At 41.9% G+C, this 27229-nt stretch overlaps 1 protein-coding gene across 1 annotated transcript; it reads right to left on the bottom strand.

Moving 5' to 3' along the window:
• Positions 1–403: 403 nt before the first annotated feature.
• E2F6 (E2F transcription factor 6) lies at positions 404–16775 on the bottom strand. The gene is made up of 7 exons (XM_075201433.1): positions 16597–16775; positions 12262–12307; positions 8531–8747; positions 6814–6972; positions 5879–5993; positions 4377–4524; positions 404–1959 (listed from the first exon to the last, which is right to left on the bottom strand). Exons 1-7 carry the CDS (start codon positions 16663–16665, stop codon positions 1955–1957), a joined length of 759 nt encoding a protein of 252 aa, XP_075057534.1. The 5' UTR covers positions 16666–16775; the 3' UTR covers positions 404–1954.
• Positions 16776–27229: the final 10454 nt, after the last annotated feature.

Raw genomic sequence — 27229 nt, 5'->3', positions numbered from 1 at the left:
AAACAAAGAATGACAGAAATGACTAAATTGCTCGGACTGATAACGGTTGTACTGAGAAGGTCAGCTAACATACATAGGGGCATATTTAATTACGATCCCGATCCGCGGGATCGCGCCGGAACGGCCGCGAATCTAATCCGCGGTACCGCATTAACGTGGATTTTCGTTCGCGGCCCATAGGTCTGCGTACGAAAATCGGCGTTAATGCGGTACCGTATTAACGGCCGTGCTGCGCATTTTCCGCGGTAACGCACGTTACCGCGGATCGGATCGTAATTGAATATGCCCCATAGAATCTTATCTCAACAAATCACTCAGCAATATAGAGCAACAACACGTATTAATATACAGGTAACACTGGTCATTTAGTACATGGGCATTAAAGAGAATGTCTACGGGTAAGGAAGAGTTAATTAATATTTTTATTTAACGCGCTTCTTTACAAGTTTGCATTACCATGAGTAGGAGCCATCTTGCTGCTTAGCCGCAAAATGATCATACAAAAATAGCAGCGTAATCTTCTAGGCCATAACTTTAGAATAACCATCAGATTTGAATGCGTCATTGTTGCCTAACCTAGGAAAGCATGCAAAACATATTTAAAGGAATAAATTAGTAGTGTAACCAATGTCCCACCATCATGGCGATGTTATAACAGTGTTTATTGCGAAAGCATTGTGCGCGCTCAACATTACCAATCATTAATTACACTCCTTTACAGCACAGAATGGAAAGCAAACAGACAAAATAAGTATGAATCAGTAGCAAAAAAACAAAAAAAAAAAAAAAAACCAGACAGACAAAAACAAAAACCTGTTTAGCTATGTTCTTATTGCCACAAGAATTTAATTTTAGTAATGATCGACAATACACAGCCGTAGTTAAACCAGGTCCACTGGATGACTTGAAACATCAAGAACAGGAGGCGGTAGAGCCAATAATTCACGCAACGGAAAAATAAAAATGGCTTCTCTCACGTTTCTCCCTCCTGTTATTTACATAGGATGCAGATTAAACAGGAAAATAGTGCACTTAGCATTTTCTTTTCAGACTGCTTAAAAAAGATCATTTGGCTTGTTGTTGCCACATGTAACTCCTTCACTAAAATTATACCTATGACCAACGAACTGCGGGGAGCGAAGTGTCTATATCAGTGTTGGCTAACCTGTGACACTCCAGGTGTTGTGAAACTACGAGTCCCAGCATGCTTTGCCAATATATAGCAACCTATTGCTGGAAGGGTATGCTGGGACTTGTAGTTTCACAACACCTGGAGTGTCACAGGTTAGCCAACACTGGTCTATATCAAAAAAGTTATCAGATGAGAAAATTAGACCTATCTTTCAGAGGTGACCTCTAATATCTATAATAATGTACAGCAGAGGGTTCATTATAATACACAAGCTTTCCTAAAGAATACTGAACCGATGACATCATAACTCACTGATTATACAAAGATTATTTACAAGAGTTTGTACATATATAAAAACATTCCATGTCTTTGAATCATCCATAATAGTAGGAGACAAGAGACCAGGGCCCACGTGCATCTCCTGCAGTGCTTTGGGGATGCAGACACTGGATTGTCCCTCCTTGTTATCCTGTCAGTGATTTATTATAGTAAACTTCTTATAAAACAGCTATGTCTGGGAAAATGTCTAACACACAGAAAACAAGGTCTGTTCTTCTGTTATCAGAGCCAAACACATCGCACCAGACATCTCTTCTGTTGCATGGTAAGCTCTCCAGTCTCACACCCTTAGTCTCCGCAAGGACGACGCGGTCTTTCTAGGGCGAGACAGATAAGTTATTTCCTAGATCCATGTAAACCGCAAACCCGGATAGCGTGGGCTGTGCGCTATATGACAGTGAATCCAGGAACCTCTTCCAGAGTCTGCGTAACGCATCAATAAAGTCTCATTGCTCTGACAGTATCGACAAAAACCTTCATATATCAGTCTGCAAAACAAAGGAAACACACCAGTCAGCTGCAATAAAGAGAAAACCTTTGTGAATGCCCAGTAATGTGAGTTATACAGATTTATGAGCCATCAGTCTGGAATTAGTTATCTAAGGCTTTCCCACATTCAATATTTCTGTTATCTGCTGTAAGCAGATGTTCTCCCGACCGAGAACCAATTTGTCTTCTAGAAAAAATCATTCTATGGAATATATTGCTGTATCACGGTTATGGCCAACAAGTTGTAGACACATGAATTAAAGCACGGCGGAAGCAAATATAATAAATCTAGATATCTGCATTTCTAGACAGTGTGTGGTTAAAGGACCACTAATCCCTATAATATGCAACTGGATTTATTTAGGAGTTACTAGTAACATCCGTGATTGTATATGCAGAAACTTCAGGAACTTGTCATGAAGAAAGGTGTCGGAACAAAGACTGAGATGTGGACTTTGCACATTACATTTCCTGGTTGCCGTTTACATTAAACCATGTTCTACAACCCAGTGCACTGAAGCACGGGGCTGCGTATACTGTCGTTTTCAACAATAACAAATAATTGTACACAGCACTCCAGTGAGACCATGTCATTTTATGGAGCAGAGAATATATCAGGACGGTGTAATTAGCAGACGGCAGGATAGATGTAGCTCTAAGACAATGCAAAAGATCTGATGTTGGACAAAAACCAAATAGAACCTGAACCGTAATATGGCATGACAGTGACGTAAACTGCAATGAAACAAGTATTTTATATACACACACACACAAATATCTCTCCACAGCCACCTCCAATATACATACATACACACACACACCCCCCTCAACCAGTCTGCACCTCGTGTCTCACAAACTGTGGACTATAAAAACATACTTTTTCTAGCCCTCTGGTTCCCCATATTTGTCAGTCATATTTATACTTGTATATATTCTATTTGTAAGTAGTTAAAATGTCTGCCAGCATAGTTTTCTTATCTTGCAAACTAGTCTATTGTTTCAGCCTGGGCAAAAGGATTATTATCCACCAGTCCTGTATGAATGTACATCATGTGTCAAGATAAAAGAGTTCTATCTGTGGACCTTTTCCCTATGTTTAATTACAGAGGACTGTGTTGTGTATTTAAATGTAATGTGTTCGGATTAAAATCTCTCCTGTTTAAACAAACTCTGCTGTACAGCCACAGAACAATACCTATCCTTGATTATATCAAGAGTGGCTTATCTACAATCCCTTTGTCTGTATGTTTGTCTGTCTGTCTGTGAAAAGGTAAACACAGAAAAAGGACCAATCAGGCAGTTCCTGGAACTCCAAGGAAGGTTATTTCTGCCTTTAAAAACCAGCTCAAGAGAACAGCAAATTGGCATTCACTACCCAGTGATAGCTGAAGTGAGGATGGGGTTGAGATCCAGATCTCTGCCCTGACAGGAAAGGGACAATCTGTTCCTGGAGTACTGCCTTTGCCCTGATCTACCTCTCCAGGTCTTGGAGAGCTGTGTGTCTGCCAAAAGTGGAGTAACAGTGACTCAGGACCACTGCCTTGCTGGTAGCCAGGAGAGGTTTGGATAGACAGCACCCCTGAGTGGCTAGGATACTGGTGAGGTGTTTTCATTATACCCTGTATGTTATCTGTGCCAGAATGTAGTGTTATTTGTTGCAGGGTATAATTTAAAATAAGTTTATTGCTGTTGGGTGCTACCATTGTGTTAATGTAACCCTCTGTGCGGCACAAAGATTCACATTAAACCCGGTATCTTCACATGAACTTTCCCTGGGATTTATTTAGAGTATCAATTGCCCAGTTCCCAACCTGTCCTGGGAGATGAGGAAGTAGCACAGACTGGGTCCTTTAGTCACTGAGCAGGTCCAAGTGCTTAAAGACTGAGTGACAAGGTCTGTCCTAACGTCAGTCAGTCCGGAGCAGGCTCAGAAATGGGTCACAGAGGGCGGTATTCACTGTGTGACTTGATGGATTCATCCTCGGGGGTAGAGCCAGCAACGTAACCACTAACAGTTGGCAAAACTGAATATTCTGTATCAGATACAACAACGACACCATTCTAATCCTGTGGCTTCTGCTGTGTGTAATAGAATGGGACAGGAATACTCTATTAAGCTTTAGTTTAACAGAGCTGCCGTGCAATATCACAGAAACACTGAGCAATGTATTTTATCTTCAGGCTTTCTACCTGAAATAGAATACAAACTAATGAAACTTAAATAAAAAAAAAACAACTTATAGTTTAGTTAACCTTTTACGTGCCACAATAAACCTTGGGCATTACCCAACACCAGAGGCTGCATGGCCCTGTCCTATACAGAGCAGATCTGCATAAAGAGGGGTGTGCGGGGGCAGTCACTGTCTGCTCTTGTCTGACCATGGTACAGTCTGTAAGGTTATTCCAAGTTTCTTACCATCATCAATAGTGATCGGCTCTGGTTCCATCTTTAGAGTCTTTGTTAACTTCTCAAAGGATTTCTTGTCTGGGCTTTCCTCCTCCACCTCACATAGGTACACGTCAATCGGCCCTTTATTGCTCTTGATATGAATTTCTATGCAATCCTACAATGCAATTGTAGAACATAAGATGAATTAAGTTACCTTCCCTGTGTGAGAGTGTGAGTAAGAGATATATCTATATACATACTTATTTTTTCTTAAATAAAAAAAACATTTATCTTGAATTGGGAAAAAATAAACATTTGCACTTTTAAAGTTGTTGGGCCACCTGGAAGCACTGAAACACTGTCCCAAAATCTATTTTGTCTTTTATTCCTAGGAAGTACTTACATCTATTACTTGCTAGATGAGGACACAAGAGCTGCAGCCAACATATCTCAGAGCGTTGTTGTTGGAGAGAAAACAGGATATATACTACAGAACGTAGACTGTAGGGAGTATAAGCAGAATAAGGAAAAGAAATTGTGTCACTAGGACGCAGTACTTTTCCCATGAGGATGAGCGGAGAAATGAGCTCTACAGCTGATATTGTAACAGTCAATCAGAAGCACTGACCACTGACTTGAATTATTCATATTAGAAACAGAGCAATCCAGACAGGTCTAAATTCTGATGACTATATAATTGATGGGGCAATTGTTGTACTTGCCATTAAATTCCTCCCTCTGAGGCTGTAAAAGAGAGACACAGGCGGTGGGTTATGTTTCACCACTAGGGGGCAGAACCACGCAATGTAACAGACCACCCTATATCTCTCCTGTTCCCCTGCTCCTTCCTCAGTTATGTTTCCAGGGCCACTTCTGCTCCAGCTGTCCACTGTAGTGTGGCGGATGTGTGCACAATTGTATTTATATACTACATAGTATTTATATCACAAATACAGCTCACGCGCGTGTTCCAGCCCCTTTAAACACATTTGTTTGTGAAATCAGTGAAGTGCTGTTTTGGGGACCAGATTCAGGCCTCTTCTATATAGCTTGCAGCCCTTGAACACAGGTCTGCCTGCAGCCAGCAATACTAATATCTTCTGGCAGGTTTGATTTGTGGTTAATTTTTTTTTCTCCAGACTGCACCTATCTGAAGTCAAAATTCAGACATTAAATAGCACTTTAGCCCATTACGAATAGAAAATAATATAAATCTCTCAAGTACTGTAGTATATATTATGTGGCCCCACAAGAAAACGTGGCCCTAGCTTTTTACCTACCTAAAAATGGCCCTTTGCGTCATTAGCGGATAACATCCCTGATGTAGAGGATGACAATTTATACAAAAGTTACACATATAATAGGTATAAATCAAGACCAAAAGACCAGACAGGATTGTCCTCCCTGACAGATGAATTCTGATCCAATCTCCACCATATAATCCACACCCTCCCCAGATAAGTGCTAATTTGGCTAAAACAACCAAGCTGGCGGAGACCCCTGCACACGTGTGGGCAGCTCTCACTCACTTCATTGGGTGTTGGGACTTCCAACTTTGTTTCTTCCGGAGCTTTGACAGCAATGACGATCTGTTCATGATATGCTTCAATGCTGTGGATGTCCTGGTAAGTTACATATGCAAATGTTTCCTGGTTAAGGATAATAAACGTGCCATTTATGTGACTTTGGATCCTAAAAACACACTCACTAGAGACCATTAAAACAAAACCCCATTCCCTTATTGAAATTAATGGATTTGACTACTCCTTGTTAAAGGCGTGAATTCCTTCCCCCTATCCCAGTGGTTCCCAAACTGTGCGCCTAGGATCCCTGGGGTGACTTGGAGATCTCACAGGGGTGCCTTGGCCAGGGCCAGTGGTAAGCAAGGCGGGGGACTACTTGGTAATTATTTTGGCTTAGGGGTGCGTTGAAAAAAATTTGGAGACCCTAAGGGTGCCTTGAACTGAAAAAGTTTGGAATCCACTGCCCTAACCCCTCTAATTCTCTCCCCCCCCCCCTTTCTTGCCCATCATCTTTACTTATTCCCCCCTTCTCTTTCTATTATTTTTCTCTCCATTTTGTTCAAAATAAAAAATAACATCTGCACGGTACAAGATTAACACGCAGTCAAATTTATGTTGTAAAAGCATGGTGAGAAAAAGCTGTACATTGTGTTTATCTTTATATGTACAAGTACTCGTTAATGTACCTTTTGAGAATTTTGTAACTTTGTTAAAGATAAGAAGTTATTATTAATAAAACGTACTTTAAAAAAAACACCAACAAAACCCCATTAATAAAACACCAATATAAGCCGCTCTAAATGCTGCACGTTTTTAGAATGTTAATGCTGCTGTTGTTTTACACTGAGGAGATAGAGCCGCAACGTTTAGTGGACAGAGCCGCATCTGCTTCCAATAGAAATTTATTTATATCTGGAAAACAAACAAAAAAAAAAGGATATTTCCCGTTGGTCCTGTCCTCCGTTAACCGGAACAACTGGTGAGCGCAGTCCCTGATTAGATCGTCCAGTGCTTCCTCCATAGCAGAGAGATCACTGATGTCATTGCGGATCCGCTGTTGTTCTGGGATCTCGGTGCCCGTGTGATTAAGGTCGGCCCCCCTACAAGGACAACGTGACAAGATGGGAAAAGTTTATAGAAGACTGAGTATGTAATGTCTCAGAACTCCCCTAAGGAATATCAAAGCCACCAGAGTTCCTCGTATACAGGTAAACGGAACTGCCCTCTGCAGAAGGTGTTAAAGACATGGCCACCCCCAGCAAATATTACTGAACTGGTCACCCACTTCAGACATCCTGCCCTCATCCTCTCTGGCAGCTGGAGAGAAAGTCACCGTAGGAGGCGGATTCACAGAACAGGAAAAAAATAATTGCCCTAATGACCATAAAGTATAAATAAGTAGCCCCGCATCATGATTAGTGTCCGGGCTTTAAAACAAGATGGTAGGCACAAAAAAGCAACGTACAATCTGTGCCTTAGGCATGGACAAGGACTCAATGAAAATGAACAGCAACATGCGTGTTACCAGATGAAATATGGTAACATGGCACACTAAAGAAACAAGCAATTCACCAGAATAATAGAAGGTTTTCATAGAAATCAATAGCTTTCCATTTTCATGAATAAAATCATATTATTGTAAACCCCTGCGTCCTGAAAATAACTTCGCTGCAATGACGTCATTTATGCTGCCAAAACGAAAAAGGTACTCAAATAAATAATACAAAACAAAACCAAAACACAATACATTTTCCTCTTCCAGTATCCGCCAGCTACGCAGGAATAAAATTAAATAATTCTGATTAGTGGAAAGAGTGAGATTTTTCAATATGACAAAGAAATTTACAAACATGGAACTTAAACACTCAATGTTGATGAGACACTTTGCTGCAGCTACATATAACTCTTTAGCCGCACTGGGGTATTACAATGTCACCGTACACAATGTTACACACTACCGGGACAAGTGCTGGGTAAGGAACATATTTCTAAATATACAATACACAAGTCCCATTAGATGCAGAAATTTGCCTCTTACGGCATCTTCCCAGACGTCGATCCGATAGAATTGATTGCATTAGCACAAAAAGGTCAGTAAAAGCTTTTTAACTTAATGACCGTGCTTTCATACGGAATTATTTTTGTCTGCACAACGATTCAATTTCTTGGTCCTATATTAGGGTAAAATTGCCAGGACAGCATACCTTGTACTGCAGTGATGGGCGACAGGATAGACGTCAAGCCTGTAACCTTCAAGAGGGCCTAGTATAGTATCCTTAATTCCATGAATGACAACACTAAGGCACGCATCCCAAAATGTCCACCCGTGCCCCTCACCTACTCCAAAATGTCATCACATGCCATGCAGATAACCCACCTGGTCTACAGTAGCCACACATGCCCTCAGACAACCACTGAGTATGCACCCACATACAATCAGACTGCCCCACAAGCCCATCAGTTTTACAGTTAGTCCTACTAGCTACCCGCCTGCAGCACCCTACACTCTCCTCCTACGCGGAGTCAGCGGCTGCATTGTGCTATATAGTCACATAGGGAGCAGCAGGCGACGGCTCCATCACTGTTCTACAGAACGCTCATAATAAAATACTCCCTAGGGAAACAAAAGTAACAAGCCAATTATTGGAGAACACTTACACCCATTGAACAAGGTTCTTAGACCTCTTCTGAATGAGATGGATCCCATCTAACACATTGGTGATGTCATATACCCTTCTCTTCCTGACTCCCAACAGTTTAGCCACATCGTTCAGATCCACGACACCCTCTGGGGCGGCTTTAATGATATCCATGAATTTTCTGGTCAAGTAGAACAGGGAGACGTCAAACCGAGGTCGCGGTAACTTCAAGGACTCTGAAATGGAACACAGCAAACGCTATGTCAGGGATACAACGGTCTCACAAAGAACAACATACAATAAGCAAAACAATGTGAACAACCAACAACCCAACTATGGTTTGGTTTTAGGAAGGTCAGCAAGCTGGCGTGCAAGGTCACAGGATCTAGTCCATTACTTATGTGCTCTGGCCAGAGTGGTTTACAGAATATCTTCTCTTTCAGGCAAAAAAATCCCAAGAAAGAACACAGCTATATGCATTTTCTTTAAAGGATACTAAAATAAATGCCCCGTTATCCAGAGCGTGTTGTCGCAGCAGCCCCTGTGAGCGGTCAGTCGAAAAAAGGTGGAAATGGAAAACTTTTGGCCATTTCTTTTTTGTTCTGAGAAACGGGACCAAAATAGGGGAATTGATGGGGGCAGCTTAACAAGTTCTACATGTCAGCCTCCTTACTGGACTAGAACGCTGAATTGGCAAATCTAAAGCATGGTGTAAGCTCCCCTTTATGTAGCAGGAAACTAAAATTATAGCAATGCCTAGAGCATTATTACATGTAGTTCAAACTATCCAGTGCGGTTTCCTCCTTAATTATTTGTAGGATGGAGAATTTCTATTCCACCCCAGATATACAGCCCTTAAGATTAAGAACGTTGCAGAACGAGAAGAAAAGGAGGGAGGCTGACAGTCCAGTCCTTTGTAATCTATCATCACAATCATCGCTCATTTATAGGACACCAAAGATCTGGCATCTGACAGACTGGTCCCCAGCCGAAGAGCTGGCTGGACTACAAACCTTCTGGTGAGCCGATTGGATGCCACGAAGGAAGAGGCGGAGCCCCTAGGATGGCCACACCCTAATATTTTGAGGAGAATGAAAGTGTGGGCTAAACGGGAGACAGGTGTAACTACGTAGAACTTCAAGCTGAATTGAGCCTGTTTCACACCACACTACAAATATCTCTCTTATAGAATATATATAAATAAATGATGATGATGATGATGATGATGATATATATATATATATATATATATATCATTCTTATTCCTCCTGATGAAGTCTTTATCCAATTAGACGAAACGTGTTGAGGACTGTTTCCAATGAGCCTACTGACTCCAGCAACATGTTGGTGAGCTTCCATTGATGTCTTTAATGGTTTGGCTTGGCGTAAAGATACCCAGATAAGCTCTTTTTAAAGTGTTTTATGTAAGTGTACATCTGTACTGTTTTACCAATAAATGTGTGGATATACAGTATCACACTATGTGAGTTTCTTCCATTTTCCATCTTATAATCCTGGTTATTACTGAGAATATATGAAGTGTCAGCTCTGAACCCCTATCGCTGTGTGAAGCATCCCATTGTTCTGAAGGGGAACCTGAGCTCTTGTTGACGCAAGATATTACCAGCCACCTCTACAGATAAGCCCCAAAGTTTATACATCTGGTACGCATTTTATATTGGCTTGGTGCTGGTACTCCTGAATGCACTCTTTCTATTGATTCACCCAACATCTGTGTGTTTGTACCCACGTGGTGACCTCTATTTTTGCTACTTTGCACATCAGTCTGTATTGTTACATACAGTATTATACTATGTGGCGCCCCCTCCCGCTTATTTTGTTTTAGATTTATTCCAGTCCACCATCTGGCCCTGTGGGGATTTGGCAGCCGCCTGAACATAGGACAATTGTTAACCCAAAGGGACATTATTTGAACTTGATCGTCTGCTCAGAGTTACGCGCTGTACTTTCTATTGTTTTTTGTGTGTATATATATATATATATATATATATATATATATATATATATATATATATATATATATATATATATATCTATATCTATCTCTATCTCTATCTCTCAACATGGGAGCTTGCAAACTACTGTCAAAGTCGTATAATTGGATGAACGAAAGTATATTGGTTTAATATTGGTTTGCCGTGCGTATTGCGAAGCGTACGCCACGTGTTACGTGGCGCGATCGCACGGTAAAATACGCACGCACTCGCATTACAACAGTTAGTTATTTATATAATTTCATATTGGTTCTGCTACACTGTAATTCAGGAGCAGATAGTATTCGGTTTATTATTAATATATATATATATATATATATATATATATATATATATATATATATATATATATATATATATATATGTGTATATATGTACATTGTAGTGTTATTAAAGGTTTAGGTAATAGGAAAGGTGTCATGCCTGATATCATATTGAAGCCCTAATCATCAGCAGCTGTCCAGTGCAGTCGGCGAAGAGATCGCACATTGCATACTTTAGTTATTGATAGTAGAGAGTAAACCTTTGTATGATACTGGCTATGAAAAGGAGCAGACCCCCCTGGAGAGAAGACCCCCACCTTTGGATTCCTTAGATTGAATCAACCTATTACCTGTCTGGCCTGGACCCACCCAACGTCTGGACCTATAGAAACCATTAACGTCATCTCTATTGTTCACAACGAAACACTGACTGTATATATATTAGCTGCATCTCACTGGGGCCTCAGTCAACTCTGACACAATATTCTATACAGAATATTGTCCATCGGGTCCCGTGGGTGCGCAAGCGAGCGCAAGCGATTGCATTGGTATGTACTTATCTTTTGGTATTGGCTGTGCTGTACTGTACTTTATCATAATATAATAATGTATTGAAATTGTTGACTATTTACATCTGTTAAAATAAATCACTTTGTGCTTTGGACACACATTCAATTGATTGGGCAATGCTTATTTTAAAACGATAGAATTACTTTAATACTACATTTTCTAACACACGAGGGTGAATTTTTTCGAGTATGTTTTTGGACTCTGGAAGGGCACCTGAGTACCATGCAAATATGGGGAAACACAACATACAAACTCCACAAAATAGTATCCTGTCTGCAATCAAATTTGTGGCCCCAGTGCTGTAAAGCAGCGATGCTGACCACTGTGCCACAAACATCACCTCCCAGCATGGTATAAATGAGATACATTGGCTAGAATACAGTGTAAACTACTTTTAAGGTTTCCCTAAATAATCATAATCATTTATTTATTTATACAGCAACACATTTTTTATACACATTGGGCTGGGTGAGCTTTTCTGCTGATGTGCTACTTGAAAGGCCATAAAAGTAAAGCCTCTTTATGAGCAGCAATAGCCCCAAATATGTGTCCTCTCCACCTCATGTCAAAAATCTCATTCTGAAAAATGAAATGCAGATTTCGCACTGCTCTGCAAATCTAGGCGCACCCACCAAGACTGCGCCCAACTTCTGCCCCTCTACTAATGCAGCCACCCGTGCGTTATTGGGAGAAACCTTGGCGCTTATATACCAAATGAGATTTGACATTGCGCTAGTGAAATTCCTTCAATGATTTAATACCCCAAATCCTAAAGGACTGTTTAGAAACATAATGTTCAAATATATTGGACACTTCGCATACAGCAGACAACCCTTGTGGCACCAATCCATATTTCTCCAAAGAGGAATATAAAATTATATAATACAAATGAATGTACTTACTTTTCCCGGACATCTTGATCTCATCATTGGATAAGTCTCCTTTGGTCTATAGAAAACGTAAGGAAAAGAAATATATGTTAGCGCAACATTATTGAAACCAAATGTCAGTCGGAATATTACTACACAATGTAGCATATAAAACATGATTTGCAAGGTTCCATTTCATTATAAGACAGATCAGAGAATCTCACAACGTGCTCTGACATTACACATCTCTTCCCTGAATTATGTTCATTGTCTAAACAATTTAAGAAAAGCATTACAAACCTTAAACACATTAGGAGCATCAGTGTGCATCTATAAAACAATATGTCCAGTACATATGTTGTGTGATAAGGAAGGGTGTATATATGTATATATATATATATATGTACATAATACACTACATAAGCTTCAATGCTAAAAAATTTGTGTCTAAAGTCATGTAAACCCACATAAAAACACATTAAAGTCAGGTTTTTGCCTACTTTAAATAAGGTGGGGCTTCTACAGCCAGCGTCGGATTGGGGCAGTGCAACTGAATGACAGGCTTGCGGTCCCCTAGTTATCAATAGTTTTCTGTTCAGGTTAGTGGAATCAAACAGAGGTGTATACATTGAACTTTTGGGTATAGGTTTCCTTTAAGAGTAGACTGCGCTATTAAAATTGAAGAGCGCAACATGTAAATGTTGTGTCAACATTTTTAGAACTACCCCAAAAAATTTTTTTTGCATGATTACAGTTAATCATCCATAATATTGTAATAAGATAGATTTTTTTTTTTTTTTTTTTTTAGAGGGAATGTTCACCTTGTTGTCCCACACAAGCAGAGGTGCCACCAATGCCTGATGCCAGCCACCAGACTGACTGGTAGAGGTCTTCAGCTGCTCTGGCATTAAAGTAACTTGTGTTAAATACAGCATCTGCATGGCTAATGCTGCATAGGGTCGGTTTCTCTTTCAACTTATAGAGCAGTTTAAATGTCCCGCCTAGTGCAGCTAGGGAGCTTGTTTACAAAGTTGGATAACCTCTAGAACGGACAACACCTGGAGAGCCACAGGTTGGCCAGGCCTGATCTAGAACAAACAGAACATTTCAATTTAAGATTACAAGTACCAAAGAACAACATTTGTCCACGTAGAGGTCCTACAACTAACTAGAAACTTTATATATAACCTAAACAGGCCAGGCTAACTGCGTGCACAAAGTGTAGAGTATTTCACAGAGGTAAACCTAACTGGTGATCCAGAGGAGAGACATGGATTCCAATAGAGAAATCCCCATTAAGTAGATATTTTAGGTTTAAAACATTGATTACAGAACACTAGCCCCCTGATCTAGGGGGGGGGGGGGGGATTTTATTGGCCATGGTGTCCAGCTGCGCACACTGTCGGCCATTACAGGGAAGAAATCTCTACATTTCAGCCCCAACATTACTTCTCCATGGACTGTTCCAGAGACATCTCGCTGACTTGAATCTCCCCCTCATAGCCCCCATTTTTACAAGAGTAAAAGATAACTAGTCCTCTCCATATAAAATTACTAGGTTTTTTTTTTATGACCTCAAATAAGAATTTGTCTACTTAAATAGGGGATAAATATGTAATAGCTATTAGTAGGACCTTTTCCTATCCTGACTGAAACCAGCGTCAGAAACCATCTTTTTATAATGTGCTGCTGAATGTATCGCCTACCTCATATTTGCATACTGAAGCCGCTGGCAGTGAGCAGGAAGTGCCAGCAGGAAAGGGAGAAGACAGATTAAAGAACAGCATTATAGATTATTAAAGGACAAAATGTTAATTAATGGTGAAAGAGCTCGAAGATCCCAGATCACACATACAAGCTGCAGACAAGCATCACTGTTCAATTCTATTACATTTGTGTATTTGTCTAACAGCAAGTGGTGAGTATCACATCACATTGACGAGTTTGTACAAGTGGCAATCCCTGCAAAGACTGGAGTATGGAGCAATTCACAAGGACGACTGATGACATAAAACAACACCAAAAGAAAAACTTGTGACAAATTGGCTGAATGTTATTGGTCTAAAGCTTATTCGATGGGAAAATCATCCATACAGACGGACTGTAGCATCAACTCGCATTTATCTTCAATAGGCAAGAATAGAATTTTGTGGCGAGTCTAATGCAATAATGCAAACCCATGGAACAAATTGTTTTATTAGATATTGGATTTAATATATATTTATCTAATATATAAATGCTTAGTGGCATCTGTCTGTCTGTGTGTATAAAAAAAACAACAAGTTGCAGCGCCACCTGCTGGGCAGAGTTATACACTGACCTACTAAATTCTTAGTGTGTGTGGGAAAAAAAATTCAAAAAGGGCTGAAATTTGGTAGGGCTCAAACTCATTTTCGTGAGGTAATTTTACCTCATGAACACACATGTGTAGAGGCGTGTGTTAGTGTGTGTGGAAAAAACTTTTCTCAGAAAGGGCTCATCCAATTGACCTGAAATTTGGTATACTGACATTATTTGACAAAAAAATTAGAATAGTCAAGTCAGTTAACTTCCATCATCCCCCCTTGCCCCCGTGGGAGGGGTAGTAAAGGCTAAATTTACGAGTTGAGGGGTCAAACTCATTTTCGTGAGGTAATTTTACCTCATGAACACACATTAAAAAGGCCGCTTGCGTCGGGAAGTAACGATCTTCCCCTGAGGAGGCCTGGGCTAGGCCCAAATGCATGACAAGAACCTTTTTAAGACCTTAAGGGGGGTATTCAATTGTTTGTTGTAACGCGCTAAAACAAAAAAAAAACGAGCGCTCTAAAAAAACTTCATATTATACGGTAATTTTGCGCGCGTAAACAGTTAATACGGTACTTACTCGCTGCCAGTGGGCTGAATTTCAGCTCGCTGCTCAGGGAGCTGCGAGATGAAATTTAGCGAGTAATTACCGTATTAACGGTAATATTTTTAGAGCGCTCGTTTTTTTTTTTGTTTTAGCGCGTTAAAACAAACAATTGAATACCCCCCTAAGTATCTTGATTTGACTAGAATGCATGAGTATCATGCACGGGTTAACTTTATATATATACATACACACACTGCCATCATTATTCTACTACACCTCAACATCCCACCTCTGGAGAAAAAATATATATATTACTATACTGTTCAAAACAGGGAGAGTATACTAAAATGTGCACATAACCTGTTTATTTGTGTGCTGTTCTGCTTGTGTATTGCAGACAGCACAGCCCAGTAGAATCTTTTGGCACCTCATAAATGATGATAATCTTATCAATTGTGGAACATAACATCAGCAGTGTTTTTTTGGAAAAGAAAGAAGCTGTTTTTCTTAAAAAAAACCTGTAATGATATATTTAGACAAAATGAACAGACTGTTTCCCCCTCCCTTAAACTCACCTAATGGATCCCTATAGTACACATTAGATAAACTGTCAGAAAGGTGTATACAAGCAACAACATTTAGAGTATGGATTATAGTTACAAAATAGTGCTGTTGGGTACACTATACAGACCAAAGAAAAACAATAGAAAGTGGATTTAGAGTCCATTGTGTTGTATAGTAGCCCTCAAATAAGCTTTAAGGTAACTACTAAAGGTTACTTTAGTTACCATGCCGATTATGTACAATATTGGGCAAGACTGCCAGAAGTCTGCAAATTTAGAGGCAATATAATAATCTGACTTGTTTTATATGTTTAAATAACAAAAAACAAAGCAGTATCTTGAATCCAACTGACAAGTATAGTACACACGGAGTTAAACTAATAAATTATACCAGTTTGGGCTTTAAATCCTCCAATTTAAAATCCCTGATCTCCTATTTTTCAGATTGCAAAGGATTACATTTTTCTATAGAAGAAAAAACAAACCAAACCAAACCTGCAGACTTACTAAATTTGTAGAATATCAGTAATAAAAAATAAAATATAAAAAGTCTTACAGTTAAATGACCCAAAAACAACTGACTGGACAAGTTGGCAACATATTAAAATATTTTTCATGGACATTTTGCTGACGTATAAACTAAAGTAACATGCAGTACAGTCATGGCAGATTTTGGAGCACTGCAAACCCCAGCAGATCATTACTGGATTTATTTAGTTTAAAAATCTCCTCTCCCCAAAAAATTAAATCTGCTAATGGCCTTAAGACTAGATAGTAGGAGTTGCATTTAACATGCAGCATTCGAAGAGTTGTACTGTGCAGTTGGTCCATCCTGAAATAAAGACGATTTCCGGGGACTGTCCTAGGAAGCTGTCGCCTGTAAGTCTGCATAGTGTGAACAGTGTATGCGACACATCCATACTACAGCTGTAACCACACGCACAGCAGCCATATGTAACATGAGATCACCACCTCGGTGTCCGGAGCATCGTCCCCTGCGGGTAGATCCATCAGGTCCGGGGACAGAGGCGGAGAGGCCATGATCGCTGCACTCCGCCACTCAGGTCACCGGGAACCCCGCACAGCTCCGGGCCGCTCGTCCGTCACATGACACACTGCAACACCCGGAGCCAACCAATCGGACACCGCGGCCCTTTTAGGCGATGTAATCCTCAGACTGTAATTGGCGGAAACTTGTAGCTCTCCAGTCACTAGAGAGCCAACTGATGTTCCCGTAAATGTCCCCGTTCAGGAGACATGTTTGTAGAGATTGCTTTAAGAGCATTTTGGGAAGCCTGATCTCCTAGAAAATGGCCGACATTTGGCATGAATGGACTCGAAACCGGAGACACATCTTGTATTACTGCTTAGATAACCTGTGGCATACGTGCATACTGAAGAACTAGTCTCAGCATGCAAAGCCAACCAGGCTGGTGTCTCCTATTGTAAAAGTTGAGAGTTATGTGGGTAGGGAATTGGCTACTGGTAAAGGGACCCCAGTGTTTGTGGGCAGCATGGTGGCTCAGTGGTTAGCACTTCTGCCTCACAGCACTGGCGTCATGAGTTCGATTCCCAACCATGGCCTTATCTGTGTGGAGTTTGTATGTTCTCCCTGTGTTTGTGTGGGTTTCCTCCCGGTGCTCCGGTTTCCTCCCACACTCAAAAAACATACTGGTAGGTTAATTGACTGCTATTAAATTGCCCTTAGTCTCTCTTCGTCTGTCTGTGTGTGTGTGTGTGTGTGTTAGGGGACTTAGATTGTAAGCTCCAGTGGGGCATGGACTGATGGGAATGAGTTATCTGCGGAATTAGTGGTGCTATATAAATAATTACATGACAATGAAAAGTTCCTGGTTTCAAATTGAAAGCTCCTGGTAAAATCCCCTTTTAAAATACTGTGTACATAAGATAAGAATATCTTTCAGTCTGCAATTAAGCTACAGCATACTTGCCTACTCTCTCAGAATTTCAGGGGGGGATTTCCGGAAGAGTAGACATCCTCCTGGGTCGTGGTGGAGACGAGGCTTGATGATGCAATCCTCCCCAGCATTGCAGTGCCGTGAATTTTGGTATTTTATAGCAGGGGATGGGTTGCTAGGCAACGGACGCTAACCAGATCCACGGCAGAGGCCGATGACATCACGCTGCCAGCATCTCATTGGCCACTCTCACTATTTAAGGCTGACTCTGATACCGTGCTGGTGCCAGAGTATTGGGTCATCCTGCTCCAGAGTTCCTGTGTACCATTTGACTATCCTGACTATTCCTTCTGCTCTCCAGAATTTCCTTTTGACCCGGTTTGTCTGACCATTCTATTGGATTCTCCTTGTGTACTGTTCTCTCCATTGGAAGTTACCGACCCGGCTTGTCTGACCATCCATTGGATTCGCCCTGTGTACCTCCGCTGCCAGCACGTTACAGACTCGGCTTGCCTGACTACTCTCTCTCTCGTACCTCGCTATACGGCTCAGTAAAGGACCGTGACCTGAGTATCTGGAGATGATCGGGGGCCGTTAGACTCCGCACCTTCTACTTGATCTGCGCCAACGTTAGCAGGTACTTCTTGTATCAAGTTGTGACAGTATACTCTGGCATGACTACTGAGGGTACAGGTGAACCGTCTGCCCGTGAGCTACTTCTTCACCTAGCACAACGAGTAGAGCAGCATGAGACGGATCAAGCCCGTCTGCTTCAGTGTGTTCAAGGGGTTGTTACTTGACTAGACGCCTTACAAAGTTCCCTGACAGTCACGACTGCAGTAGTTTCTACCACTTCTGCATCACCTAGTGTGTCTACAGCCTCTACTTCCTCCTCCAGTCTGCGTATTCCGCCTCCAGGAAAGTTTGATGGAGACCCTAAAAGGTGCAGAGGCTTTTTGAATCAATGTTCTATACAATTCGAATGCAATCCTGGTGTTTTCGCTTCGGAGTGGACCAGAGTAGCTTTTATAAGCTCTTGCTGGGGCCTCCCCACTCGGGGAGCATAATGATCCTCTTCTTGGTAATTCTGCATCTTTCATTTAATCTTTCAGGAAGGTTTTTGATGAACCTGGGAGAGTGTCTTCAGCAGCTTCTGGTCTATTAAACCTTCGCCAGGGTAATCTCACTGTAGGACAATATGCATTGCAGTTTCATATGCTGGCATCAGAGTTAAAGTGGAACAACGAGGCCTTGGTAGAAACCTTCTGGCAGGGTTTGGCGGATCGCATCAAGGATGAGCTTGTTTCTTGGGAATTGTCTTCGGATCTAGATACTCTTATATCACTATGTGTTAGAATGGACTTGCGCTATCGAGAATGAACACAGGAACAATCTTCTTCCAGACGTTTTGTTCCTTGTTTGGCACCCCAGTTCCAGAATCCGGTGACACCCCCCAAGGAACCCATGCAAATTGGATGTTCTCGATTGTCTCCTGAGGAAGGGGAGAGACGATTCAAGCAATGTCTCTGTCTTCATTGTTGTGATCCTGGTCATCTTCTCAATGCCTGTCCTAAAAGACCGGGAAACTCTCCTTTCTAGACGGTAGAGGGGAGGCCGCCTTAGGAGATTCTGCATTCGTTCCCTATTTCAAAGATACTTCCAAGCTTCTCATGGCTGTACCCCCAAAAGATCTCATCCTACCACGGCTTTTGTGGACTCCGGCTCCTCTGGAAACTTCATCTTGGCGGCACTCGCTTCATGGTTCTAAATATCTTTGCAATCATTGCCACAACCTCATGTCAGAGAAGTTATATCTAGATTACGCAAACATCACCTCTACTGTAGACTAGAGAAAGTGTCTCACATTCCATTCCTTGGATTCATTATGTCCGGCAAGGATTTACAGATGGACCCTGCTAAATTCTCTGTCATTTTGGATTGGCCTCAGTCCCAGAGATTTATTGTTTTTTCCAACTACTACTGACAATTTATTCAGGACTTCTTGTCCATCATCGCACCTATCACAGCATTAACCCGGAAGTCTGCCAATCCTAAAATCTGGTCCCGGAGGTGGTAAAAGTTTTTCGTACTTTAAAAAAGGCCTTCTCCTCTGCCCCTGTTCTTGCCCAACTGGATCAGGAACTGCCCTTTTTCGTTGAGGTAGACGCCTCATCTATTGGAATTGGAGCGGTACTTTTTCAAAACTCTTCTACCGGCATTCAAACTCCTTGTGCATTTTTCTGATGAACTCTTAGCTGTCAAATCGAGGAATGGCGTAATTGATTGGACGGCGCTCTTCATCCAGTCACCGTTTTCATGGATCTTTGAAACCTTGTATTTATTCGTGAGGCCCACTGTCTTAACCCTCAACAGGATCATTGGGCATCCTTCTTTGCACGGTTCAATCTGGTCCTTACCTTCTGTCCCGGAGTTAAGAACGGCCAAGCTGATGCACTATCACGTTCTTTTGATGATTCTGACTGTCTGATGCCCTTGGAGCCTCACCCTATCATCGACCCCTTCAGCATTGTAGCTCTTACCCGAGCAAAGAACTGTACTCCTCCTACTGGTCGTTCCTTCCCGGAAGTCCATTTAAGACTGAAAGCTTTAGATTAGGCCCATTCTTCTCGCTTTGCTGGTCATGCGGGAATAAAGAAGACTGCGTCATCATTATGCCGTCGTTTCTAGTGGCCCTCCATTCGGACATTCGCAAATTTATTGCTGCTTGTGCAACCTGTGCCCAACATAAGACTTCTAAGAGAGTTCCTGCCGAGTTGCTTCACCCTCTACCCATTCCTAACTCCCCCTGGGAGAGCATTTCTGTGGATTTCATCACAGACCTTCCAGTGCTGGGTATAATACCATCTGGGTTGTCATCGACAGGTTCTCTAAGATGGCTCACTTTGTCCCGTTATGTGGGCTGCCTTCTGCTGGTCAATTAGCTGTTACCTTCATTAAGTACATTTTTAGGATCCATGGTTGTCCTAAGGAGATCATCTCCGATCGTGAGGTCCAGTTCACTTCTCGTTTTTGGAGAGCTTTTTGTAAAAATGTAGGCATGGACTTAAAGTTTTTATCTGGGTATCATGCCCAAACTAACAGCCAAACAGAGCAAATACATCAGGACCTGGAGACATTCCTTCAGTGATTTTCTTCCGAGAATCAGAACAACTGGTCTCAGCTCCTTCCTTGGGCCAAATTTTCTCATAACCACCATGTCCATGAGTCTATGGGATTTTCTCCCTTCTTTATTGTGTTTGGGTCCCACCCCATTCTTCCGGACCCTTCTATTTCCTTGGGTTCCACTGTTCCCGTTGCTGATTCTCTTCTTCAAAAGTTTTCGCTCATTTGGTCTCGGACTAAAGCAAAATTGCTTAAAGCCACTCAAAATTATAAGACCTTTGCAGATCGTCGTCGGAGGCCTACGCCAATTATTTCTGTGGGAGACCAGGTGTATTCACCAGAAACCTGAAACTCAAAGTACCCTCTATGAAGCTGGCACCCTGTTTTATTGGACCCTACCCTATTTCACAGGTCATCAATCCTGTCTGTTACAAGTTGAAATTACCTCCCTCTCTCAGGTGCCACGCACCTTTCATGTCTCTTTGTTACGACCACTGATGCTCCACGAATTCTTCCAGCCTCCGTCTCGCCCAGTACCCATCCAGTCTTCCTCTGGTGAAGAGTACGAGATTAGTCGGATCTTGGATTCTCGCACACTGCATCGTCGCCAACAATTCTTGGTTCACTGGAGGGGCTTCGGTCTGGTGGAGGGGTCCTGGGTGGAAAAACAGGTTTTACACCCCCCTCGGTTACCCCAAAAATTTTGTAAACAACAGACTTAGAAGAGAGGAGGGTATACTGTCAGACATCGTCCCTCCGCTCCTTCGGGAAGGTCGCCTGTCACTTCCCCCAGCTGGCAACCAGACGCGATACTTCCGATTGGACCGACGGCTCCTCTGCCCATACGAGGGATGCTATCCGGCCGATGACATCAAGCTGCGGCATCTCATTGGCCACCAGCACTATGTAAGGCTGACTCTAATGCCATGCTGCTGCAAGAGTATTGGGACATCCTGCTTCAGCGTTCCTGTGTACCATTTGGCTTTCCTGACTATTCCTCCTACTCTCCAGTGTTTCCTTCTGACCCGGCTTATACTGTTCTCTCCATTGGTAGTTCCTGACTACTCTCTCTCTCATACCTCGCTATACGGCTCAGTAATGGACTGCAACCTGCGCATCTTCCGCGGCAAAACCCATACCTCCTTGCGGGGGTTCCTGGAGAAGACCGGGTGCGCGTTAGACTCCGCACCTTCTACTTGAGCTGCGCCAACGTTAGCAGGTACTTCTCGTATCAAGTTGTAACAAGCCCCAGTGCATGACAGCCTGAGCAGCTTGCCACATAACCTGAGAGGCACTCAGACCGAGTACTGCCAGCTGTATGCGGTTCCCCTGGGCATAGTAGGGACCAGTTCCATAACTTTGCACGAATATATGAACACCACAAATTTCACTGACCTCCTGCTGTCTACATCCACCATCTACAGTACTTAACAGAGTCCCCTGCTTCCTACACTGACACCTCTACACACATTATTAAACCCACACACAGCAGAATCTGACACCAAATCTCTGCACTAATATCGTGACATACAGTCACACATTACTCTACACACCTCTACTTTTTTTACACCCCAAACTGTCAGACATCAGTACTGAAAATACTTAACCTAGCTAGGATTATACCTATGCAGGTAACAGTCTCAAGTGCTCTGTCTCTGTGCCATCCTTGACTCAGAGCTGTCCTTTCTTCCCCACATCAAATCTATATTTAAATCCTGTTACATACATCTAAGAAACATTTCGAGAATACAAACATCTCACACAAGATATTGCGAGTTCTTTATCTCCCACATTGACTATTGCAATACCCTCCTTACAGGACTTACCCCTAACCAGACTTTCACTCTTAGGGCCTGAGTCATTAAGGAAAGTAAGGCAAAAAAAAGGAGTAAATGTTCTTCAGGTCAAACCATGTTCCAATGCAAGGGGTGCAAATTAGTTTATTATTCTGCTCATATGTTAAACACTGGCTGTTTTTTCATCTAGCACACAAGTACTTGATAGATTTATTTTTCAACTGAAATTTAAAGTTGATCTAGGACATGCCCGACCCCATCTATAAATCTTTCCCCACATTCTAAATTTATCTCCCCCTCAAGTGCAACATGGTTACTCCTTTTTAATGCTTTGCTCTCCTGAATGATTCAGGCCCTTGCAATCTGTTTTGCATGCAGCGGTTAGACTAATTTTCCTCTCAGATGTTCTTCTACTGCTGCTCAGCTCTGTCAGTCTCTACATTAGTTGCTTGTATTTTACCAAATCCAATATAAAATACATCTACTAACGTACAAAGCCATTAGCTAAACTGCAGCAATATACATCTCTCTCTCACAATATCAACCAACTCGACACCTCTGTTCTTCACACGATCTGTATCATCCACACACTTTTCCCTCTCTCATTCCCGTTACAGTGTCTGCAGCCACTCTGTGCAATTCCCTCCCTGACAAGAAGACTTTCCTCTAGCCTAAAAACCTTCAAGCTTTCTTCAGGCATGGTTATTAAATTCTGAACCACCTTCTTAACCTCCCTAGACTGTTCTGTCCAGTTACCACCCTTCTACACAGTTCACACAAAACTTACATGTATTCTCCTTTCGATATTATCAAACAATCCTCGGACCAACATTGTTGTGTGACTAGGGAGTATATTTACTAAACTGCGGGTTTGAAAAAGTGGAGATGTTGCCTATAGCAACCAATTAGATTCTAGCTGTCATTTTGTAGAGTGCACTAAATAAATGACAGCTAGAATCTGATTGGTTGCTATAGGCAACATCTCCACTTTTTCAAACCCTCAGTTTAGTAAATCTAGCCCTATGCAACTAAGCACATTTTGCCATTGTAATCTGGCTGGACTAATTCAATATGTGCACTTAGCCTCATGTATCAAGCCCCTGATTTCCATGTAGATTGTAAGATACCTCTCTGTTAGTACCCAGTCTTATTATTATCTTTTATTTCTAAGGCGCAACATGTGTCATAATTGTGAAGTGTTGCAGGGCATACGGAGTAAGCTGGTGCTATTTACAGTCATTGGCAAAAGTTTTGAGAATGACACAAGTATTGGTTTTCACAAAGTTTGCTGCTTCAGTGTTTTTAGACCTTTCTGTCAGATGTTGCTATGGTATACTGAAGTAAAATTATAAGCATTTCATAAGTGTCAAAGGCTTTTATTGACAATTACATTACGTTTATGCAGAGTCAATATTTGCAGTGTTGACCCTTCTTTTTGAAGACCTCTTCAATTCGCGCTGGCATGCTGTCAATCAACATCGTCATCATCAACATTTATTTATATAGCTCCAGCAGATTTCGTAGTGTGTTACAATTGGGAACAAACAGTAATAAAACAATACTGGGTAATACATACATACGTAGAGGTAAGAGGGCCCTGCTCGCAAGCTTACAATCTATGGGACAATGGTTTGATACACAAGGGTAAGTGCTACATCATATTGAATATTTGTCCATCTAGAATACAAAGGTTGCAAAGTATTTAGTGGGCTGTATGTTCAGTCACACAACTATGTTGGTCAGAGGGTTGTTGCCTTGTGTTAGCTGTGTAGATGGTTGTAATAGGGTAACCTAGGGGGGTTTAAGATGGTGATAGAGGAATCCTTATAAGCTTGTCTGTAGAGGTAGGTTTTCAGAGAATGTTTGAAGGTTTGAAGACTAGAGGGAAGTCTTGTGCTTGGGAATGAATTCCATAAAGTAGGTGCAGCCTGAAAAAAAGTCCTGTAACCGAGAATGGGAGGAAGTAATGACAGTGGAAGAGAGGCGTAGATCTTGTGCAGAACGGAGGTGTCTAGTTGGGATATATTTTGAGACAAGTGAGGAGATGTATGTCGGTGCAAGTTTTTTGATGGCCTTGCATGTAAGTAGAAGAATTTTATATTGGATTTTTTGAGAAACAGGCAACCAATGTAGAGACTGACAGAGTGGCTCAGCAGGCGAAAAACGATTTGCAAGGAAAATCAATCTAGCCGCTGCGTGCAAAACAGATTATAGGGGCTTGAGTCTAATTTTGGGAAGACCAGTAAGGAGGGAATTACAATAGTCGATGAGGGAGATGATGAGTGCATGAATTAAAGTTTTTGCAGTGTCTTGTGTGAGATATGTACGTATTCTGGAAATGTATTTTAGATGTATGCAGCATGATGTAAATATAGAGTTGATGTGGGGAACAAAGGCTAGTTACGAGTCAATGATTACACCTAGGCAGTGAGCTTGCGGAGTGGGATTTATGGTCGTTTTGTCAACAGAAATAGAAATGTCAGGCAGGAAGCTTCTATTGTTGGGTGGGAATATTATTAATTCTGATTTTGAAAGATTGAGTTTGACTTTGCGAGCAGACATCCAAGATGAAATGGCAGAAAGACAACACAAATGGTGAGAGATCAGTAGAGGATAGATAGATTTGTGTATCATTCACATAGAAATGATACTGAAATCCAAAGGAGCTTATTAGTTTTCCTAGAGAAGTGGTGTAGATAGAGAATAGCAGAGGACCTAGGACTGAGCCTTGTGATACTCCAACTGATAAAGGAGGCAGAGTGGAGGTTGTTACAGAGAAATTAACACTGAAAGAGCGATTAGATAGGTAGGATGAGAACCAGGATAGGACACTGTCTTGAAGACCTAGGGATTGTAGCATCTGTATGAGGAGAGAGTGGTCAACAGTGTCGAATGCAGCAGAGAGATCCAGGAGAATAAGAAGAGAGTAGTTTTAGCTGTGATCAGATCATTGACAACCTTGGTCAGCGCAGTGTCTGTGGAGTGTTGAGAGCGAAAGCCTGATTGAAGAGGATTCAGTAGGTTGTTTGCAGAAAGGAAATGTGTGAGGTGAGTGTAGGCAATTCGCTTGAGAACTTTGGAGGGGCATGGGAGCTGAGAGTTGGGGCGGTAATTTGAGAGAGAGAAAGTGTCAGAATTTAGTTTTTTTGGAATAGGAGTAATCACTGCATGCTTGAATAGTGATGGAAAGATACCAGTAGAGAGAGATAGATTACAGATTTTAGTTAGAGGGGGAATGAGCACATTAGACAGGGACCTATCAATTTGTGAGGGTATGGGATCAAGAGGACAGGAGGGAGATTAGGAAGATAAGAAGAGAGTAGAAACTTCCTCTTCATTTGTGGGATCAAATAAAGAGAGGGTGTCAGAGGATGCTGGGAAGAAATTGAGCTGATTGCTAGTCGAGGGAGATGATACCATTTCAAGTCTGATCTTATCAATCTTGTCAGTGAAATAGGAAGCAAGATCCTGGGCTTTGATGGTAGTCCGAGGGTTTGGGGTCGGAGGATTGAGAAGAGATTTAAATGTGTTAAAAAGGCGTTTGGGGTTAGAAGCCTGAGCATAGATGAGAGATTGGAAGGATGCTTGTTTAGCAGTGTCCAGAGCACTTCGATAGGAGTGGTTTAGCAGTGTCCAGAGCACTTCGATAGGAGTGGTAGATAGCAGTATGTGTGCTGAAATCATTAGAGGTACAAGATTTATGTCAGCAGCGTTCAGCTTTCCGAGAAAGTTTTTGTAGATTTCTTGTTACTTTCCTGTGGCACAGTTGGCAAGTCTATGTGGAGTATGAAGAGTTAATGGAGCCACTTGATCAAGGGCGGTTGTTATGATTGGTGAAAATGAGGAACTGCCATATCAGGGGAGGAGAATGTAGAAATTGGGGAGAAAAGGTGTTGGTCTAAAACTGTTGAAAATCAGTAGAGTTAATATTAATGCAGGTATGAGGAGGCTTGGAAGAGTTTGACAGCAGGGAGGGTAAAGAACTGGGAGTGAGCGAGTAGCTAATAAGGTGATGATCCGAGAGGGGGAAAGGAGTGTTTAGGAAATTAGAAACTGAGCATAGTCTAGAGAAAACAAGATCAAGACAGTGGCCATCCTGATGAGTAGCGGATTCAATCCACTGGGAGAGGTCAAGTGTGGAGGTTAGAGAGAGCAGATTTGAAGCAGCTTTGGAACGTGGAATAGCATTAGGGATATTAAAATCACCCATGATGATGGTGGGGATGTCAGAGGATAAGAAGTGAGGGAGCCATGCAAAAAAGTGTCAAACTTCTGGGCCACATACTGACTGATGGCCGCCCATTCTTGCCTTATCAGTGCTTGGAGTTTGCTAGAATTTGTAGGTTTTTATTTGTCCACCCGCCTCTTGAGGATTGGCCACAAGTTCTCAATGGGATTAAGGTCTGGAGAGTTTCCTGGCCATGGACCCAAAATTTCATTGTTTTGATCCCAGAGCCACTTAGTTATCACTTTTGCCTTATGGCAAGGTGCTCCAGCATGCTAGAAAAGGCATTGTTAGTCACCAAACTGTTTCTGGATGGTTGGGAGAAGTTGCTTTTGGAGCATGCTGATGCTCCAAATGTTTTTCCAGGAGAGAAGTGGCTTTTTTGCTGGCCTTCTTGACACCAGGCCATCCTCCAAAAGTCTTCGCCTCACTGTGCGTGCAGATGCACTCACACCTGCCTGCTGCCATTCCTGAGCAAGCTCTGCATTGGTGATGCCCCGATCCAGCAGCTGAATCAACTTTAGGAGATGGTCCTGGTGCTT

Source organism: Mixophyes fleayi, chromosome 3 (assembly GCF_038048845.1).
Source record: "Mixophyes fleayi isolate aMixFle1 chromosome 3, aMixFle1.hap1, whole genome shotgun sequence".
Classification (NCBI taxonomy): domain Eukaryota; kingdom Metazoa; phylum Chordata; class Amphibia; order Anura; family Limnodynastidae; genus Mixophyes; species Mixophyes fleayi.
The sequence above is the reverse complement of the archived record's forward strand: the minus strand, read 5'-3'. Positions and strand labels throughout refer to the sequence as shown.

Coding starts and splice junctions, on each gene's coding strand:
- E2F6 (XM_075201433.1), bottom strand. CDS start 16,665: ATGGCCTCTCCGCCTCTGTCCCCGGACCTGATGGATCTACCCGCAGGG. Junction 12,308..16,596: donor ACGATGCTCCGGACACCGAG/GTGGTGATCTCA, acceptor CGTTTTCTATAG/ACCAAAGGAGACTTATCCAA. Junction 5,994..6,813: donor GAGGACAGGACCAACGGGAA/ATATCCTTTTTT, acceptor TAACCAGGAAAC/ATTTGCATATGTAACTTACC.